This window comes from Bos indicus, chromosome 13, assembly GCF_029378745.1.
Source record: "Bos indicus isolate NIAB-ARS_2022 breed Sahiwal x Tharparkar chromosome 13, NIAB-ARS_B.indTharparkar_mat_pri_1.0, whole genome shotgun sequence".
Taxonomy (NCBI): domain Eukaryota; kingdom Metazoa; phylum Chordata; class Mammalia; order Artiodactyla; family Bovidae; genus Bos; species Bos indicus.
Window position 1 is genome coordinate 51578747 of NC_091772.1, and position 21236 is coordinate 51599982.

General features: G+C 41.9%; 1 protein-coding gene across 2 annotated transcripts in view; it reads right to left on the reverse strand.

The window, feature by feature from the left end:
- Positions 1 to 814: 814 nt before the first annotated feature.
- Positions 815 to 21236, reverse strand: part of ATRN (attractin) — a 189442-nt gene continuing 169020 nt past the window's right edge. The window contains exons 27-29 of one of the 2 annotated variants that reach the window (XM_070802138.1): positions 20068 to 20175; positions 11747 to 11865; positions 815 to 5223 (exon numbers count right to left, since the gene is read on the reverse strand). In XM_070802138.1, coding sequence (XP_070658239.1) covers positions 4893 to 5223; positions 11747 to 11865; positions 20068 to 20175 — 558 coding nt within the window. In that variant the 3' untranslated portion in view covers positions 815 to 4892. The remainder of the gene's footprint in view (positions 5224 to 11746; positions 11866 to 20067; positions 20176 to 21236) is intronic. The other variant, XM_070802136.1, reaches the window with a different exon arrangement.

Here is a 21236-nt window from a genome sequence, read left to right on the forward strand (position 1 = left end):
GACCTTTTGAACTCAGCATCAGGGCACTGAAATGGACTGTTCTGAATCTCTTCTGAGGGCAGGAGATGCATAAAGTGGGGCTGGAGGTACAGAAGGCGTACAGACAAGTTTGTGAATGGATATGTACCTTCATCAAAATTCAAGATCAATGACAATGTTGTGGCTGTGGAGGACTAAATCTATCTGCTTGAGATTTAGCAGGAGCCGGAGAGGACAGGGCTTCCCTGGTGGCTCAGTTGGTAAAGAATCTGCCTGCAATGTAGGAGACCTGGGTTCGATCCCTGGGTTGGGAAGATCCCCTGGAGGAGGGCATGGCAACCCACTCCTGAATTTTTACCTGGAGAATCCCCATGGACTGAGAAGCCTGGTGGGCTGCAGTCCATGGGGTCACAGAGTCGGACACAACAGAGTGACTAAGCACACATACGAGAGGACAAGAAGCTGAATGAACAAGGGCAGCCGGTAAGGCTCTGGCATAGGCGTGATGGTGCCCAGGCAGAGCTGTCCTGCATACCAGTCTCTGTCTCCAGCACTGGGGTGTTAAGGGCAAAGAGGGCCATGATGGGGACACAGGGAAATCTGCTCACAAACTGCTCAGGATTCCTCCCACACCTCATGGCCCAGTTTTGCCCAGAGGTGTCTGAGGTGCCCACCTGCTGATTTACACCTCTGTCAGACTGCCAAATGCTTCCTCTGAGGCAGTCTGAAAACTGGTAAACTTTTAAAAACATTTTCCTCCCTTTTCTTAAGGTTCTGTTGACCAAACTGTAAAAACAAGTGAAACAAAACACAAACACTCAGAAGAAAACCCACATTTTTATCAGATCTACTTTTATTTCAGAAGGAAGTTCATATTATAGTATTTACTTGTTTATATACAAGTTCTTCACATTTATTTTTAAAATGCACAGACCTCCCCTAGTTCTCTTGTTCCTGCTTAAATTAGCTGTTATTTTACAATACAAAAAATACCAAAAAATTGCAGTCCTAAATGTATGTATAACACCCACAATCCCCAGCAATGAAATAGTTTACAATACTTACTCCATATTTACATGAGTGCAATATATGCTAAATTATACATATTAACAAACTAAGCTTGAATCCAAACCAAAAACTCCCCGAACAAAACAAAACTGTAAATAACTATAAAACATTTCCAGAGCCAGAATTAGTTCAACAAAACAGGCTTCACTAGTGTTTAGAATGTTTTGTGCACAAATTCAGTTATTGAAAGTCAATTCCATTATTGCCTTTAAAAGAGAAGGCGCCAGTTTTCCTCTCCTCTCCAACAGATCACCTCCCTGCAGGTGAAGGGTGTTCATGAATTTGGACAACTCAGGGGAAACATCCCTTGGTGGGCTTGGCTATCTACAAACCATCACGGTGATTTTTATGGTTTGAGCCATTTGGTAAACTGAGTAAACATTTCAGGCTGAGAGCCGGTGCACGGTCCAAGGCTAGACCCTCCGCCTTCCTGGGTCTGTCCTCAGGGGGCCAATTCTCACAGAAACCACTGCAAGGAAAGGTCTCCTGGGATGACAGGTTTGAGGAGCTGGATTCTGCTGTAATTCTCAAGAGCTGCTTTTCCATCTGTCACTGCCCCAGTGTTAGCTTAGGTTGTCAGTGAAGTACTTAGTGAATAGTTGAATCATTCCCACCCCATCTCTAAATACACTCTACTAAGTTGAAGGAGCAAGATTTGCACTGAAAGGTAAAGTGTCTTTTTCTAAAATACCGCTTTGGTCTTTCCATTTGCCTCAGACTTCCTGGTGCATCTCCAATCTTGTTACCTCAGGCCTTACCACTGATATTCCAGTATTTTCCCTATGCTGACAGTCTCTGTCCAGGGCTGCTTTTCTTCCAGGTTAGTTCAGGCAGCATATGGTTGCTTTCTCTCCACACCTCCTCCCACATTTAGAGGTGATCCTCACAGGAAACAAAGACTTCTCCCCAAACAGTATGGGAAGGGGGCAGGAGGCAAGGGTGAGGTTCTCCATGGGGAAACAGGAGGAGCTAATTATCAACAAAGCAGCTGCCCACTCCCACCCCCAGTTTGCAGTATAGTTAACTATGGTCCTAGGAAATGGTCATCAAAAATTTACACAAAATCACAACAAAATGCAGCCTGAAAAACCCCCTTTTGGAAAATCTGACTAGATCTACGGTGTAGTCTTTGTATCTTAAGTCTAAGAGAAGCGTTTCTCAGGACGAGACTGGTCTACTCCCGGCTACCCACAGCACCAAGAGGCCGACAGGAAGATTTACGATGCACGTCAGAGCTGATGACAGTGACAAAGACACTGCAGCTGCCAGCGAGCCTCTTCACACGCTGCCCACACTTTCATACGTGCACTGACAGACGAGTCCTGCTTTAAAAGTTATCCAACTGGCCCCAGATGCATTTGAACACATGGGCACAACGGGGATGCCTGTCTCGGCTTTATCATCACTGTACGAGGACTTCTCTGAGCCTGGATATCCATTATATGGCACAAAAACACATTAGGTCAAACTTGGACACCGTTATGTTTAATAAAAATACATAAAGATATTTTTGTTTTATGTACACTCTGACTGTCCAAACATTCGGACACTATTGTATAGTTATGTACAAGTGCAATATCTATGTTTTCATAACTATTTTAATTTACATACAGGCTCTGAAGTTCCAGATGACTTCCTCTCAGTAACTGGCTCTAAGCTGAGCGCCTCTTTCTCCTGCCACCCCCTTCTTCTGGCCCAAGCCTGCAGAAAGCTGTTTGCTACTGGCTGCAAAGGAGAAGCAGCTGGATTCAGCTGTTTCTCTACTGTCGGAGCAGAATTAAACTTCACTTGCTCCTTCCGTCCTTTTAAAAAATAAACATTATCTTTTAGAAAAAAAGAAAACCAGGTGGCTATGGGACACGGTGCTTATTATTTCAAGGCATGGAACTACCATGGGGAGGAGGCTTCTTTGCCAAGCAAACACTAGTCCTTTGAACAAACAAGGACTTCCTTTGTGGGAGGGTCCTCTCCAATGGCCTCGTGGTAATTACAGGGTGAAGGGCCAGTCCATGGCAGGCTCTCTGGGGATACCGTGATCTGGAGCAGAGATGTAGGGAGCTTCTAAGAGGAGGGATCTTCTCTAGAACCGTCTGCTCTTTAACAATGTTGTGAAAAAGCAGCATTTTGAGAGGCAAGTCTCAAAGTAGAGGTGTTTTGTGCATCAGACAGTGTTTTATGGTTCGACATCCTTGAAAACATCTTTCCAGGCAATTCTTCATGGGAGGGGTTAGTGTTGGGGAAGAGATAATACTCCCTCTCTCTAGGTACTCCACATAAAGGTGAAATGCCACAGTTTTGCTCTTTTGAGTATTAATTTCTCCAAATTCACAAACTTGAGCATTGTTGTCTAAAGGTCTACCCTTCCTGAGCCTCTGCACACTGCACATTACCCCCCCTTCCCCCCAGGGTAATGCTAGAGAACTCCTGGGTTTTGAAGCAGAAGAGAGGTCCTGGGAGGCTGCTGCATAATGCCAGAATACAGAGCACCACGGACAGGACAACACGACATCCCGGCAGTGGCCTGGGGAGACGAGCAGGGACTGCCCTACCCCACTTCAATTTGGTCACGACTTCAATTTGGTCACTTCATTTGGCATGGTTTTCTCTCCTTGTCCATTTTTCTCATGCTTTTCATCCTTATCAGTACTCACTGCCCTCCCCACAGCCACCCCTTGAATCTAGGAGGGAGCATGGGAGGCCTGGGTCCCTCCTGGGGGAAAGAGGACCAACAGCTCCAGGCTGCTCTCCAGGCTTTGGGCAGGTTCTGCCTGACAACAGGAGACCGAGCCTCTCCTGGCACTCCACCTGCAGCCTGGGAATGAAGAATGACCCACCACCTTACACAGGCTACAGAAACAAATGCTGTTCTTTGATCAAGGGGTCCCAAGTGCTGTCATGCTCTTTTCAGCTCAAGGGAGACATGTAACATGAGCAAGCCCCTCCCTCTGCAGTGCCTGGGCAGGAGTGGCCAGAGGGGCTGAAGCAAACATTAGGCCAAGTCTGGGGCAGGGAGGCACATGGGAACATGCCTAGTGTCCTTTTTGAAAAACAGGAGCATTCACAGTTAGGTCCTTTCTGCTTTCCTCTCAATCCCTGCTACATTAAATGTTTCTTGGGGTGAGAAAACCTTCCTGGCTGCAAATTAGATTTTATAAAAGAGCAGATTGCCAATGATAGCTGTTTAAGTTTTCTAAGAATGTAGGAATGCAATTATGTAAAAACTTATGCTTACTAACTTTCCAATTGCTAGATCTATTTAAAGTCTAGGCACTTAGTGTGTGTGTGTGAGAGAGAGAGAGCGTGAGTGGCAGAGACAGAGAGACAGAGAGAGGTAAAGAGGAAAGAGAAGGATAGGGAGGGAGAGAGAGAGAGAACCTCAAATGGATTAAGACTAAATTAATCACGTTGCTACAGAAAACTACATATTACATCAGTTTACATTCCAAGTAACACTGCTGACCTTGACATTTAAAATAGCCCCCTTCTATCTTATGATTCAAAAGAGATGGACCATTATTAATTCTCAACTAGAAAAAAAGTTACTCCCTGGAAGAGAGATATTTGCCTAAATCGTGCAAGAATAAATAGCACATCTTTTAAAAAAGATAGCAGGCTTCAGATGAAAAGTTAATTCATCTGACTAGTTTTTAAAAGACCACATTCAAGAATGACTGATGATAAATGTCTACTTGTAAACACTACATCTTTGTTTTTTGCACAGTTGAGACAGTCCCAAGGACAGTTTTCCACAAGTGAACCTGAGTGTCATTCCTAGCTCTCTCACTCGCTCTACACCGGCCTCCTCCAGCAACAACTGGATCACCCCGGACCTGTAACGAAATCAATTATTTCCTATACGAAAGTAAAAGGTTAGATGCTGGAGTACAGATGGGAGAAACTGTCAAAGAAAGCTTGTGAACATGCAGAGGAGGTGGATGATTCGAGGGTTTCCAGTCTTCAGCCCCGCATAGCATCTTCTCCCTGCCTGCTCCCTCCTGGCAGACGGCTCTGGCACGCCACTCCTTGCTCACAGGGAGTCCCGGCCCCAGCATCAAATGCAGGTCCCAGGCTGCGCAGGGGGCTGCTGTTTTCGGTTTCTCACTGCTCCTGACTTCTCTTTGTAGACGACTGGCATCTGCTGAGAAATGTCCACCAGGGCACTGGCCACTGCGAGCCCTTGGGAGAACCCAAAGAAGGAACACAGGAACAACTTGCTTTTATTTAGAAAATAATTGAAAAACTTTCTTTTTACATTCCCATGGCACAATAAATAAAGTATATACACGGGAAAAACCTTACTTTTAACCTGTATCTCCCTCTATATTCCCCCCTTCCATCAGAGTAACTGCTTTTGTTAGTTTGTATATGTTCTTTCAGGGTTTATTTGTACACATACATATTTTCCTCCTCTCCCCTTTTTACATAAAAGCAGTACCTTACTTTCCAGCAGATCAACCAACCAAAGTGCTCTGCCTGGTGGTGGAGCATTTAAGTAAGACTGCAGACATGCTTTCAAGTTTCACCTGTCGTTTTCTCCAAAAAAAGCTGCACTATTTATGATGAAATTCAGATTCATCCCACGTTGCCCAGCTAGAACTATTATTATTTTGATATCTATACCACAATAAGAGTTAGGATAGACTCTGGGGCCAGACTTTGGAATAAGCAAGGTTCTTTAACCTCCCAGTGCCTCAGTTTCCTCATTTGTAAATGGGGAACAGCACAGGCTTGTGTGAGGAGTCAGTGAGTGAACTAATGGCAAGTTGTAGAATGGTAGCTGGCTTTTCACCTCCATTACCGCTTTTGCTTTGGGGACTGGTGAGTCCATTCTCCCTTCTGTATTGGTAATTGATTAACTCGATGTTCACTAGGGAAGGCACAATCCTGGGGAAGTTGGGTTCCTATGTTTGTGAAAAGGCCAGACAGGCTCATAGCCCTGTTGAGGCCTCCAGGAGCCATGCTAGAGGAGTTTCTTACTCCACCTGCTGAGCAGCTTTTAAGTGCCAGGTTTAGTACCTGGCATGCAGTGGGGAATCCACACCAGTGACCACTGTTATAGCAAAGACAGAGCCAGGGGCTTTGGGAGTCCAGAGAAGGGCACTGTTTAAAGTAGGGGTAAATCCTCGTCACAGTCATCAGAAAAGAAAAGACACCCAGAGTGGAAGGGAAGAAAACTGTTATCTGCACATAAGATACTATATACAGAAAAACCTAAAGTCTCCACCAAAAAACTATTAGAATAAATGAATTCAGTGAAGTTGTAGAATACAAGATTAATACACAGAAATCTATTGCTTTTCTATACACTAATAATTGAACTAGCAAGAAAATAATCTCGTTTAAAATCACATCAAACAAAATAAAATTCCTAAGAATAAACTTAACCAAAGACTTTTAATCTGGTAACTATAAAACATTTACAAAGAAATCTGAAAATAATACAAAGAAATGAAAAGACACCCCATGTTCTTGAACTAGAAGAATACTATTAAAATGTCCATATTATCTAAAGCAATCTACAGAGTTAAGCCAGCCCCTATCAAAATAACCATGACATTTCCCACAGAACTAAAACAAATAATCCTAAAATTTATATGGAACCACAAGACCCTGATTTGCCAATGCAATTTCATAAAAAAGAAAAAAAGAATGAAGCTTGAGATATCATGCTCCCTGACTTCAGACTACACTAAAAAGCTAGAGTAATCAAAACAGCATGGTTTCCCCAGAAAAACAGACACACAGATCAGTGGAACAGAATAGAGAGCCATGAGAGAATAAAAAACAGAGAATAAATTCATGCACTTATGGTCAATTAATCTATGAAAAAGAAGGCAAGAATATACGGAGAAAAATATATGGAGAAAAATCTGTTCTGTAAGTAAGTGGTTCTGGGAAAACTAGACAGCTACACATAAAAGAATGAGATCAGAACATCTCCTCACACCACATATATAAAGACCCAAATGTAAAACCTGAAACCATAAAGACCCCAGATGAGAACATAGGTAGAACACTCTATGTAAATTGTAGCACTATTTCTTTGGATCTGTCAATAAGGCAAGAGATAAAAGCAAACAAATAAATGTGACCTAATTAAACTTTAATTTTTTTTTTAACTTTCCTTGAAACCCTGAGAAAATGAAGACAACCTACCAAATGGGAGAAAATATTTGAAAATCATATGACCAATAAGGGGTTAATATCTAAAATATACAAACAGCTCATAAATTCAACAAAAAACCAAACAACCCAATTAAAAAAATAGAAGACCTGAACATTTTCCAAAGAAGATAACAAGCAGCATAGAGATGGCCGACAGGCACATGAAAAGTTGCTCAACATCACTAATCATAAGGAAAATGCAAATCAAAACCACGATGCGGTATCATCTCCCATCTGTCAGAATGGCTCCAACAGAAAGACCACAAATAACAAATGTCAGTGAAGATTTGGAGAAAAAGGAGCCCTTGTATACTGTTGGTGGGAATGTAAACTGGTGAAGCCTCTGTGGAAAACAGTATCGAATTTCCTCAAAAAACTAAAAGTAGAACTACCATATGATCCAGTAATTCCATTCCTGAGTATACATCCAAACAAAACAAAAATACTAATTCAAAAAGATACATGCACCTGAATGTTCACACAATGGTCACAGCTTTATTCAAAACAGCCAAGATAACGGAAGCAGCCTAAGTATCCATACATAGATGAATGGATATGAAGGTGTGGTGTGCGTATACACACCCACCCACACACACACAAACACAATGGAATACCACTCAATTATAAAATGGAATGACATTCTGCCATTTGCAATAATATGAAAAAACCTAGAGATTATTACACCTAGTGAAGTCAGACAAAGAAAGAGAAATACTCCAGGTTTTTACTTATATGTGGAATCTAAGAGAACAAATAAATACATATATAATGAAACAGACTCACAGATATAGAGAACAAAGTGCTGGTCACGAGTGGTGAGAGGGAAGGCAGGGGCAAGACAGGGGTATAGGATTAAGAGATACAAACTACTATGTATCAAACAGAAGCAACAAGGATAGGCTGTATAGCACAGGAACATATAACCATTCTTTATTTATTGAAAGAATGGTTTTAGCTACAGAAGAATGGCTTGGATGTGGGGGTCGGGGGGCGGGGCTGTGATTTTAGAGGTCAAGGGTAGAAGCAGCTGACTACAGGAGAGAGATGGCAGCTGAGACTAGATTGGAGATGTGGCAGAGTAAATGAAACAAAGTGGAAGAGTGAGACTCCAGGTGCAGAACTAGCAGAACTTGCCCATGAATTATACATAGAGAGGTGAGGACTGCCTAGGATGACTCTTTAGCTTCAGTTTCTAACTTGAGCAACTGGCTAAATTCCTCAGTAAAGTGAATTCCTTTATTGAGATGGAGATCAAATGACCAAACTGGCTGGAAAGACGTAAGCTCCATTCTGGACATTTTAGGTTTGATAAACCTGAAAAAAGCAAGAGAGTTCCAGAAAAACATCTATTTCTGCTTTATTGACTATGCCAAAGCCTTTGACTGTGTGGATCACAATAAACTGTGGAAAATTCTGAAAGAGATAGGAATACCAGACCACCTGACCTGCCTCTTGAGAAACCTATATGCAGGTCAGGAAGCAACAGTTAGAACTGGACATGGAACAACAGACTGGTTCCAAACAGGAAAAGGAGTACATCAAGGCTGTGTATTGTCACCCTGCTTATTTAACTTCTATGCAGAGTACATCATGAGAAACGCTGGGCTGGAGGAAGCACAAGCTGGAATCAAGATTGCTGGGAGAAATATCAATAACTTCATATGCAGATGACCACCACCCTTATGGCAGAAAGTGAAGAGGAACTCAAAAGCCTCTTGATGAAACTGAAAGAGGAGAGTGAAAAAGTTGGCTTAAAGCTCAACATTCATAAAACTAAGATCATGGCATCTGGTCCCATCACTTTATGGCAAATAGATGGGGAAACACTGGAAACAGTGTCAGACTTTATTTTGGGGGGCTCAAAAATCACTGCAGATGGTGATTGCAGCCATGAAATTAAAAGTCGTTACTCCTTGGAAGGAAAGTTATGACCAACCTAGACAGCATATTCAAAAGCAGAGACATTACTTTGCCAACAAAGGTCCATCTAGTCAAGGCTATGGTTTTTCCAGTGGTCATGTATGGATGTCAGAGTTGGACTGTGAAGAAAGCTGAGTGCTGAAGAACTGATGCTTTTGAACTGTGGTGTTGGAGAAGACTCTTGAGAGTCCCTTCGACTGCAAGGAGATCCAACCAGTCTATCCTAAAGGAGATCAGTCCTGGGTGTTCATTGGAAGGACTGATGCTGAAGCTGAAACTCCAATACTTTGGCCACCTCATGCGAAGAGCTGACTCATTGGAAAAGACCCTGATGCTGGGAGGGATTGGGGACAGGAGGAGAAGGGGATGACAGAGGATGAGATGGCTGGATGGCATCACCAACTTGATGGACATGAGTTTGGGTAAACTCCAGGAGTTGGTGATAGACAGGGAGGCCTGGCATGCTGCAATTCGTGGGGTCGCAAAGAGTCAGACACGACTGAGCGACTGAACTGAACTGAAGCACAAGTGGACAGGTCATGTAGGCAATCTAATAACTGAGTATGAAGCTTGGTGAAGAGAACAGAATTAGAGATATGAACCTGGGAAAGACAGAAGGTAGAGGTTACTTAATATTGGGGAATATAAACTCACACTGAAAGAGAAAAAAAGCCTTGGGTTTGGCACAAGGAACCTTAAGGTGTAGAGACTGGAAAGGAGACTAGCCATTATTTTGTAATAACTTTAAATGTAGTACAGTCTATTAAAAATATTGGATCCCACCTGAAAGGCTAATATAATCTTATAAATCAACTATACTTTAATAAAAATAAATAAATAAAATGGGGAAATAGAGAAGGGGGTGGCAGAGATGGCTCCATCCTACTGGTAGGTCTCAAGCAGGGAGCAGCAGGTCTTCATCAGATTGGGACACGTCAGGCAAAGTTTGGAGCAGGGAAGGCCACAGTGCCGCATGTCTGTCACCCCTGCACCCCCAGCACCTTGCCTTCAGGGAGCACCAGTCAGTGTCTGCTTAGCTGGGCACTGACAGAAGACACTGCTCCAGAGCATCACGTCAACGGGCCCTTCTGCCCTTGACATGGACAAGGCCAAGTTAGGGGCTCAACTCACAGAAATCCCTGCTGCTGCTGCCGCTGCTAAGTCGCTTCAGTTGTGTCTGACTCTGTGCGACCCTAGAGACGGCAGCCCACCAGGCTCCCCCGTCCCTGGGATTCTCCAGGTGAGAACACTGGAGTAGGTTGCCATTTCCTTCTCCAATGCATGAAAGTGAAAAGTGAAAGTGAAGTCGCTCAGTCGTGTCTGACCCTCAGCGACCCCATGGACTGCAGCCTTCCAGGCTCCTCCGTCCATGGGATTTTCCAGGCAAGAGTACTGGAGTGGGGTGCCATTGCCTTCTCCAACAGAAATCCCTAGATGAGGGCAAATCAAGCCATTCACTTATGACATGAAGACAATAAACCCTGACCTGGCCATGTCTAATGTCCTCCCTCATGAGAACACCACAGACCCAGACCTGAGGCCTGCAGGATCACTGCAACTGAAAGCTAACTAAACCATTTCTATTATTTGAGGCATCCCTTCAAAGTACTCCATGATTAATCAAGATACTTCCCAAACTGTATTCCACATTTCCTTTGTGTTCAACAGTTAAAGAATGTTTATCTAAATTATGATTCATGTATTTGATGGAGTAGCTGTAAAAAACGGGTAAGATATTATATATACTAAGTTATAAAAATGTTTAAGATAGTTACATGAAAAAAGAAGAATAAAAATAAGAGTTATACATTCACTGCAACTAAATTGATGATAAGGGCTGGGAAGGAAACAGAACAGTGAAAATAGGTGCTACAGTAATGCTAGAAATACCAATTTGAGAACCACTAGCTTGAAGGAGCCAGCTGGAAGCCATGAAGTAAGACGACTGAGGAACAGTGTGTGGAGCACAGAGGGAGAAAGCCTCAGTTAAGGGACAGCAATGAAAGAGAAAGTAAAGGAACAACACAGCCGGTGGGGAGGACGCATTGGTGGCAAAGGAAGGTTTGGCTGGAAGCAGGCTAAGGAGGCTGATGAAGTGAGGAGATCCAGATATTTTCCAGGAAGGAATGGTGACCTTAGAAAGAGGGGTTAAGGAATACAGGGGCAATGGGATCATCTTTCCAAATCCTCACAATGACACGAGGCAGGCACTACAGGTATACCTCATTTTATTGTGCTCACAGATAACTGTGGTGGTGTTTTTTTTAAAAATTGAAGGTTTATGGCAACCTTGCATTGTCAGATAATAGTATTTTTTAGTAATATTTTTAAATTAAATGAATGAGGAACCGTGTCTTTTTAGACATAATGCTGTTGCATCTCAACAGACTACAGTATAATACAGACATAACAGATGTATGCTGGGAAAACAAAAATTCGTGTGACTCACTTCCTTGTGATACTTGCTTTACTGCAGTTTTCTGGAACCAAACCTGCAATGTTTCCTAGGTCTGCCTGAATGCAATATCACTTTTATAACCAAGTTCCCTATGAACATGAAGGAGTCTTCACACATCTAACACATAACCCTCATTTGTCAATAATTGTCATCTACTCACCGGACTGCCCAGGAGGAGGGATTCCACCGAGGCCTCGAGGGAGCCTCACAAACACAGAGAGGACAGCAGCTTTGTTGCCAAAACATGGCTCCAGGGCAATGGGCTTGGGAACAGTCTGGTGGAAGAAAACAAAGAATGACCTAAAATGGTGTTCCCTAAGAAACACCTTCTTACTCCATGTGATTTCTAAAGACACCCCTTCGTTAGTTTCTATTGTTATGAAACATCAAACAAATCACAAACTCTGGAGCTTAAAATAGCACCTATTTATTATCTCAGTTTTTTAGGTCAGAAGTCCGGGTGAGAGCTCTGTAGGGTTCTCTGCTTAGGGATATAGGTCCTGTTTATGTCTTCTATCAGTTCTGGAAAGTAAAAGTCACTCAGTCGTGTCTGACTGTGACCCCATGAACTATACAGTCCATGGAATTCTCCAGGTCAGAATATTGGAGTGGGTAACCTATCCCTTCTCCAGCAGATCTTCAAGACCCAGGAATCGAACCAGGGTCTCCTGCATTGCAGGCGGATTCTTTACCAACTGAGCTATCAGGGAAGCCCCCACTCAGTTCAGGAAGAATTCTCAAGTCTATCTCACAAAGGTTCTGAGGGTCTCAGATCTTATCTTCAGAAGGTGGAACTCAAGTTATCAGCTGGGTTCCACTCCTACCAGGAGGCCCTGGGGAAGAACCAGCTTCAAGACTCATTCAAGTTGCTGGCAGAATCTAGCTCCTCCAGGCTCTAGGTGTGAAGTCCCCATTTCCTGGCTAGCAGTTAGCCAAGGGCCATTCTTCTTTTGGAGGCCACTCATATTCCTCTTCACAAGGTCTCTCCAGCATGAAACCAGTGACAGTGCTCAAGTACTTCTCATGGTTCCTCTTCTGCCACCAGTCAGAGAAAGTGTTCCCTATATATTAATGTCAACTACCCTCAGACTTTTAAAAAAACAATTTAGCTGTGGCTCTCAGGCCCTATAGCATGCAGGCTTCAGTAATTGTGGCTCATGGGCTTAGTTGCTCCACAGTACGTGGAATCTTCCTGCATCAGGGATCAAACCCATGTTCCTGCATTGGGAGGGGATTCTTATCCACTGCAATCAGGGAAGTCCACCCTCAGACTTTAATTACTTCTGCAAAATCTCTTCACAGCAGAATCTGAAGTAGTGTTTGATTGAACAAACATGAGAGAGGAATCTTGGGGGCCATCTTCAAAATTATGCCATCAGTTTCTTCAAACTGGTTGAAGAAACTGGAGCACAGAGAAATGACTAGATGAGTAAAACGGCTGAAGTGGTGAAATCACTTATGACCCAGGTGGGAGATGATAGTGGCCTAGATCAAGGTGATAGCTAACAGTGGTGGAAGTGGTGGCACAGGAGTCAGGACATAGTTTTGAAGATAAAGTAAAAAAGACTTGCTGATAGATGGGCTGTCCAGTGAGGATGAGAGCAAGGACAAGTCAAGGATGATTTTGGACTGAGCAACTAGAACATATTGAGTTGGGGAAGTTATGCCAGAGGAGCAGGTGTGGGGAACAGTCTCTTGTTTTGAACATGTTAAGTTTGTTCAGATGCTTATTAAGACATCCAAGTGGGAATACTGAGCCAGCAACCTGATATATGAGTTGGACACTCACAGGAGAGTTTGAGTGGTGAGCTCAGGGTGTTTACATCCACAACGAATAAAAAGATTGCTATTGTCTGAATATTCATGTACTCCCAAAATTCATGTTAAATTTTAACACCTAATGTTAATATTTGGAAGTGGGTCCTTTGGGAGATGATCAGGACGAATGGGATTAGTGCCCTTAGAAAAGAGACCCTGAGAGCTCCCTCACCCCTTCTACCATGTAAAACTACAGCTAGAGGGAATTCCCTGATGGTTCAGTGGTTAGGACTCTGTATTTTACTGCTGAGGGCCCAGGTTCAATCCCTGGTTGGGGAACTAACATTCTGTGCAAGTTGGGTGGTATGGCAAAAAAAAAAAAAAAAAAAATTACAGCTAGAAGGTGCCTTCTATGAACCAGAAAGCAAGCCTTCATCAGACACTCATCTGCCAGTACCTTGATCTTGGATTTCCCAGGCTCCAGATCTATGAGAAATTAATTTCTATTGTTTGTAAGCTACCCAGTCTCTGATATTTTGTTGTTAACAGCCTGAACAGACTAAGGCAATAACCAAAGGTGCAGATGTAAAAGATGTGAGGAGAGGCCCAAAGACTGAGTCTGAGACAGCTGCCCATTATTAAAAGATGCTGGAAGATGAAGAAGGCCGATGAAGAACACACAGCACAAACGGCCAGAAGGTGAGTGTGTGGCTCTTGACAAGAAATTCAAGACAGTGTTTTACTGGCTGTGCTGCAGGCTGCTGAGTGACATGGGGTGTTACTAAGGCTCGTCTATTCTTCTCAATCCCACAAATGATCACTATTTTATCAGGACAATATTTTCTTAGATTTACAGAGGTTTATCAGCTGATTTACTCACTACTGCTTCTTATTCCACCCTCCTGGGGTAATTGGCCCCCTTTCTAGCACATCCTTTATATATTTCTTTCATACAGGTTTGTTGGTGGCAAGTACTCAGTTTTCCCTGCAGTCTGAAGACATCTTGATTTTATCCTTGTTCTTGAAAGGTAGGTACTGGGTACACTATTTGAGGCTGGCAGTTCTCTTTCAATACTTGTAGCGTCTGGGAAGTCAGCTGTCACTTTGTCATTCCTTTGTAGTAAACTTTTTCCCCTTAGTTATTTTTTAATGTGGTAAAATACACATTACTTTGCTAGTGTGTGAGATGAGTGCAATTGTGTGGTAGTTTGAACATTCTTTGGCATTGCCTTTCTTTAAGATTGGAATGAAAACTGATTGTTTCCAGTCCTGTGGCGACTGCTGAGTTTTCCAAATTTGCTGGCATATTGAGTGCAGCACTTTCACAGTATCATCTTTTAGAATTTGAAATAGCTCAACTGAATTCCATCACCTCCACTAGCTTTGTTCGTAGTGATGCTTCCTAAGGCCCACTTGACTTCACATTCCAGGATGTCTGGCTCTAGATGAGTGATCACACCATCATGATTATCTGGGTAGTGAAGCTCTTTTTTGTGTAGTTCTTCTGTGTATTCTTGCCACTTCTTAATATCTTCCGCTTCTGTTATGTCCATACCATTTCTGTCCTTTATCGAGCCCATCTTTGCATGAAATGTTCCCTTGGTACCTCTAATTTTCTTGACGAGATCTCTAGTCTTTCCCATTCTATTTCTTTCCTCTATTTTGCACTGATCTCTGAGGAAGGCTTTCTTATCTCTCCTTGCCATTCTTTGGAACTCTGCATTCAAATGGGTATATCTTTCTTTTTCTCCTTTGCCTTTAGCTTCTCTTCTCAGCTATTTTTAAGGCTGCCTCAGACAACCCTTTTGTCTTTTTGCATTTCTTTTTCTTGGGGATGGTCTTGATCACTGCCTCCTATACAACGTCACAAACCTCCATCCATAGTTCTTCATGCACTCTGTCTATCAGATCTAATTCCTTGAATCTATTTGTCACTTCCACTGTATAGTCATAAGGGATTTGATTTAGGTTATGCCTGGATGGTCTAGTGGTTTCCCCTACTTTCTTCAATTTAAGTCTGAATTTTGCAACAAGGAGTTCATGATCTGAGCCACAGTCGGCTCCTGGTCTTGTTTTGCTGAATAGAGCTTCTCCATCTTTGGCTGCAAAGAATATAATCAATCTGATTTCAGTATCGACTATCAGATGATGTCCATGTGTAGACTCTTCTCATGTTGTTGGAAGAGGGTGTCTCTCTTTGGCTCTGTCTTTTCAATCTTTCTGGAGTTATTTCTCCACTCTTCTCCAGTAGCATATTGGGCACCTATCAACCTGGGAGTTCATCTTTCAGTGCCATACCTTTTTGCCTTTTCATACTGTTTATGGGGTTCTCAAGGCAAGAATACTGAAGTGGTTTGCCATTCCCTTCTCCAGTGGACCACATTTTGTCAGAACTCTCCACCATGACCTGTCTGTCTTGGGGGTCCATGCATGGCATGGCTCATAGTTTCACTGAGTTAGACAAGGCTGTGGCTCATGTGACCAGTTAGATTAGTTTTCTGTGATTGTGGTTTTCATTCTATCTGGCCTCCAAGGCATAAGATGAGTGAGATTGCACTTATCTCACACGCTAGCAAAGTAATGCTCAAAATTCTTCAAGCCAGGCTTCAATGGTATGTGAACTGTAAACTTCCAGATGTTCAAGCTGGATTTAGAAAGGGCAGAGGAATCAGAGGTCAAATTGCCAATATCCTTTGGATCAACAAAAAAGCAACAGATCTCCAGAAAAACATCTACTTCTGCTTTATTGAATACACCAAAGCCTTTGACTGTGTGGATCACAACAAACTGTGGAAAATTCCTAGAGACGGGAATACCAGACCACCTTACCTGCCTCCTGAGAAATCTGTATGCAGGTCAAGAAGCAACAGTTAGAACTGGACATGGAACAACAGACTGGTTCCAAATCAGGAAAGGAGTGTGTCAGGCTCTATATTGTCACCCTGCTTATTTAACTTATATGCAGAGTTCAGTTCAGTTGCTCAGTTGTGTCCAACTCTTTGTGACCCCAGGGACTGCAAACACCAGGTTTCCCTGTCTATCACCAACTGCCAGAGCTTACTCAAACTCAAGTCCATTGAGTCGGTGATGTCATCCAACCATCCCATCCTCTGTCATCCCCTTCTCCTCCTGCCTTCAACCCTTCATCAAGGTCTCTTCAAATGAGTCAGTTCTTTGCATCATGTGGTCAAAGTATTGGAGCTTCAGCTTCACCATCAGTCTTTCCAATGAATATTCAGAACTGATTTCCTTTAGGATTGACTGGTTGGATCTCCTTGCATTCCAAGGGACTCTCAAGAGTCTTCTCCAACACCACACTTCAAAAGGATCAATTCTTCAGCGCTCAGCTTTCTTTATAGTTCAACTCTCACATCCATACATGACTACTGGAAAAACCATAGCTTTGACTAGATGGGCCTTTGTTGGCAACGTAATGTCTCTGCTTTTTAACATGCTTTCTAGGTTGGTCATAGCTTTTCTTCCAGGGAGCAAGCATCTTTAAATTTCATGGCTGCAGTCACCATCTGCAGTGATTTTGGAGCCCCCCAAAAAATCAAGCTTCTCACTGTTTCTATCATTTCCCCTATCTATTTGCCATGAAGTGATGGGACCAGATGCCATGATCTTAGTTTTCTGAATGCTGAGTTTTAAGCCAACTTTTTCACTCTCCTCTTTCACCTTCATCAAGAGGCTCTTTAGTTCTTCACTTTCTGCCATTAGGAGTGGTGTCATCTGCATATCTGAGGTTATTGATATTTCTCCTGGCAATCTTGATTCCAGCTTGTGCTTCATCCAGCCTGGCATTTTGCATGATGTACTCTGCATATAAGTTAAATAAGCAGGGTGACAATATAGAGCCTTGATGTAGTCCTTTCCTGATTTGGAACCAGTCTGTTGTTCCATGTCCAGTTTTAACTGTTGCTTCTTGACCTGCATACAGATTTCTTAGGAGGCAGGTCAGGTGGTCTGGTATTCCCATCTCTTTAAGTACTTTCCACAGTTTGTTGTGATCCACACAGTCAAAGGCTTTGGTGTAGTCAATAAAACAGAAATAGATGTTTTTCTAGATGTTTGGACTGCAAGGAGATCAAACCAGTCAATCCTAAAGGAAATCAGTCCTGAATATTCATTGGAAGGACTGATGCTGAAGCTGAAGCTGAAGCTCCAAAAATTTGGCCACCTGATGTGAAGAACTGACTCATTGGAAAAGACCCTGATGCTGGGAAAGATTGAAGGCAGGAGGAGAAGGGTTCGACAGAGGATGAAATGGTCGGATGGCACCACTGACTCGATGGACATGAGTTTGGGCAAGTTCCAGGAGTTGGTGATGGACAGGGAAGCCTGGTGTGCTGCAGTCCATGGCGTTGCAAAGACTCAGACACAACTGAGAAACTGAACTGAAAATACACATGACATAAAAAGCATTATCTTAACCATTTTTTTTTTTAAAGCACTTTCTTTGGCTGCATCAGGTCTTAGTTGCAGCAAGCAAGATCTTTGGTCTTTGTTGCAACACGCGGGATCTTTTAGTTGTGCCAATTGAACTCTTAGTTGCACCAAGCACATTTTTAGTTGCAGCATGAGGGACTACTATAGTTCCCTGACAAGGGATGGAACCCAGGCCCACTGTATTGGGAACACGGAGTCTTAGCCACTGGACCACCAGGAAAGTCCCTATCTTAAACCATTATTTAGGTATACATTTTAGTAGTGTTATATGGTGCAACCATCACCACCATCTATTTCCCAAACTCCATCTTGGAAAACTAAAATTTTATACCCATCAAATTGCAAATCCCCCTTCCTTCCTCTCCCCAGACCTTGGCAACCATCATTCTATTTTCTAGGAATTTGACTACTCAAGGTAGCTCTCATAAGTGAAATCATACAGTGTTTGTCTTTTTGTGACTGGCTTCTTTCACTTAGCATAATGTCTTTAAGGTTCATCTATGTTCATATATGTAACATGGGTCAGAGTTTCTTTCCTTTTTAAGGCTGAGTGAAGCTCCGTTGTATGTATATACCATATTCTGTTTATCCATTCCTATGTCAATGAACACCTGGGTTGGTTCCAGCTTTTAGCTACTATGAATGAAGCTGCTATGCACATGGTGTACAAATACATTGTCAAAACTCTGCCTTCAATTCTTCAGGGTATATATTGAGAAATGGGATTATTAGATCGTACATAATTCTATTTTTGCTTTTCTGAGGAAGAGAAATACTGTTTCCCACAGTAGCTGCATCATTTTCATTCCCACCAACAGTACACGAGGGTTCCAACTTTTCCACATTGTACTGATCTTTTTCTGTCCTGGCTAATTTTAAGATGTTCTCTTTGTCTTTGAAGTTCCACAGTTTCACTAGGATAAATCCAACTGTAGTTTTCTTTTCTCTCCTACCTTTCCTCTGCTTTCTTTCCTTACTCTTGCTTACATTTTGTTAGAGTCTGAATAATTGTATCTCCCATCAGTTCTGGAAAATTCTCAGCTCTTTGAAAACTGCCTTTCCTCCATTCATTTGTTCTGGGACTGTAATATATATGTTAGATCTTCTCATTCTATCCTCCATATTCTTATTATCTGTCATATTTTTCCATCTTCTCATCTCTTTGTTCTACATTCTGTGTAATTTCTTCAGAGTCATCCTCCAGTTCAAAAGCTCTTTCCTCACTTGTCTCTGATGTGCTGTTTAACATGTAATCTGAGTCTTTAAAAAATTTCAACTACTGTATTTTCCATTTCTCTAACAGTTCCATTTGGTTCTTTTTCAGGTCTGCTTGGCCATTCTTGACTCTTATGGCTTCCTCATCTTTATGATTCCATCTTTCAGTTCTTTAAACATTTCATACAGAGCTATATCATATTCATTAGATGTCAATTCTGTTGTTTCTGCTGATTCTTACTCATTCGTCCTTGGTGACCACTGATTCTGTGGTCTTGATCTGTGGGACTCCTGAATGGCTGAATTGGGTGTATTTTTCCTCAGTCAGGATCCACATCTACTTCAACTGAGAGACATGGTATCTTACCCATCTAGAACCACTTTAGACCATGCATGGTTGTGGTTTGGGTTCATGGTTTATTCTTTTCTGGAGGAGGAAAGGAAAACAATCCCTGGAAATCTCACATACTTCCTGTAAGGTCAGTAATGCTTCAGTAAGTATGTTAGGACATACATGCGCACATACACACACACACATATACATACATATATGTGTCTGTGTATATATCTCCATAGACATATAATTGTTTCCTAATGGTATCTGAACTATTTCATCATTTTGTTAAAAAAGAAAGTCTTACTATTTTCTTCATAATGGTGGAGGTGTTAGAATTCTTTATTTTCCACAGAATTCACAGTCAGTTATAACTTTTCCCCATTTAAAAAAAATCCCCTAAATACTTACAAAGGACAATGGTTCAATTCAGTTATTTTCAAATTTTCAAGTATTATGCCACATAAAACTTAAAAGAATACCAGACAAGTTATTTAAATTTTAAAATTCCCTGAATATAAGACTGCTTAACAACATGAAACAAATATTGGAAAATGAAAGCAAGACAATAGCTGACAGTTTCAGTGCTGACTTATTGCTAAGAAGAAACAGAGAGGACAAAGTAAGAGGTAACAGAATGAGGCTCTTGCCCTCTCTGGTTCCTCACACTGAGAAGCATGAGGTTTGATAAGTTACAGGGACTTTTGAAATACAATCTCACCTTTATACTCCCCCCAATAAGATCAGGAGGCTCTTCATCTGTTTCCAAGGCGACATTTACAGAGGCAAAGGGACGACTGGCCATCTGCTGCATCTCTCGAAGAAGTTGCTGATGAGTAATACGGCAACCATTAATGCAAAGAGTACTGAGGGGGTTTTATTAGAGACTACTACATATTAAAAATAGCTCATCTTCCTTGATTCAAACAAATTAATTCCAAAATGATATTTCTGAGATAGCTGGGGAAAACTGGACATGGACCAAGCATTACCTTTTTAATTTTGTTGACTATGATGACAATATTGTTGTTATAGTAAAGAAAAATTCTTTATCTGTTAGAGATACACATTAATGTACTGATGGATATAATGCTATGATGCCTGCTTGTTAAGTACATAAATTATCCTATTTCCTCATATTTTTATTACTAGATTAAAGCCAGGCTTTCTTTTTTCCTGCTGAAACTTGGACGAAATACTTACACAGCAACAAAAACTATCCTTTGTTACAAAGTATTTAGGAACTGAAAGAGAGCTTTATTCAGAGAGGTGGTATAAACTAAACATAAAAAACATGAAGTTTTGCACAGCAGAGGGACAAGTAAGGGCTCTGGATTCAGGTAGGCTTGGATATGAACACCTGCTCCAATTCCTTCCAGCTGTGTGATGTTAAAAAGTTATTTAAAATTTCTGGGCCTCCATTCCCTCCTCTCTGAAATGGGGTTTTAATCCCATAAAAGTATCAGTACGATTAAATGAGATGTTTTACCTAGCACAGTGCCTAGCTTATGGTGTGTAGCTAGTGCCTAGCTTATGGTGTGTAGTCAATTATATATCATTAGGGATATCAGAGATTTGGGCATGTCACTGAAGCTCTGAGGTCATGCTGTGGAAGACAATGAGGCCTTACTTAACTACTTCCTTAAAACTATTTTAGAGACAGAATCTTGGGCTGGATAGATCATGGCTATGTTTTAGAATGGCATTTCTGTTTTAGAAACAGAATGTTCTGTTTTAGAAGGGTATTTTTAACATTAAAAATTTTGTTAAATATCAATAATCATATGCCTACATCTCACAAAGCTATTAGTTTATTTACTCAACAAATACATATAACAATAATCCTCCTCTAGATTCTGTGCTAAGTGTGGAGTCACAGTGAGACAGTGA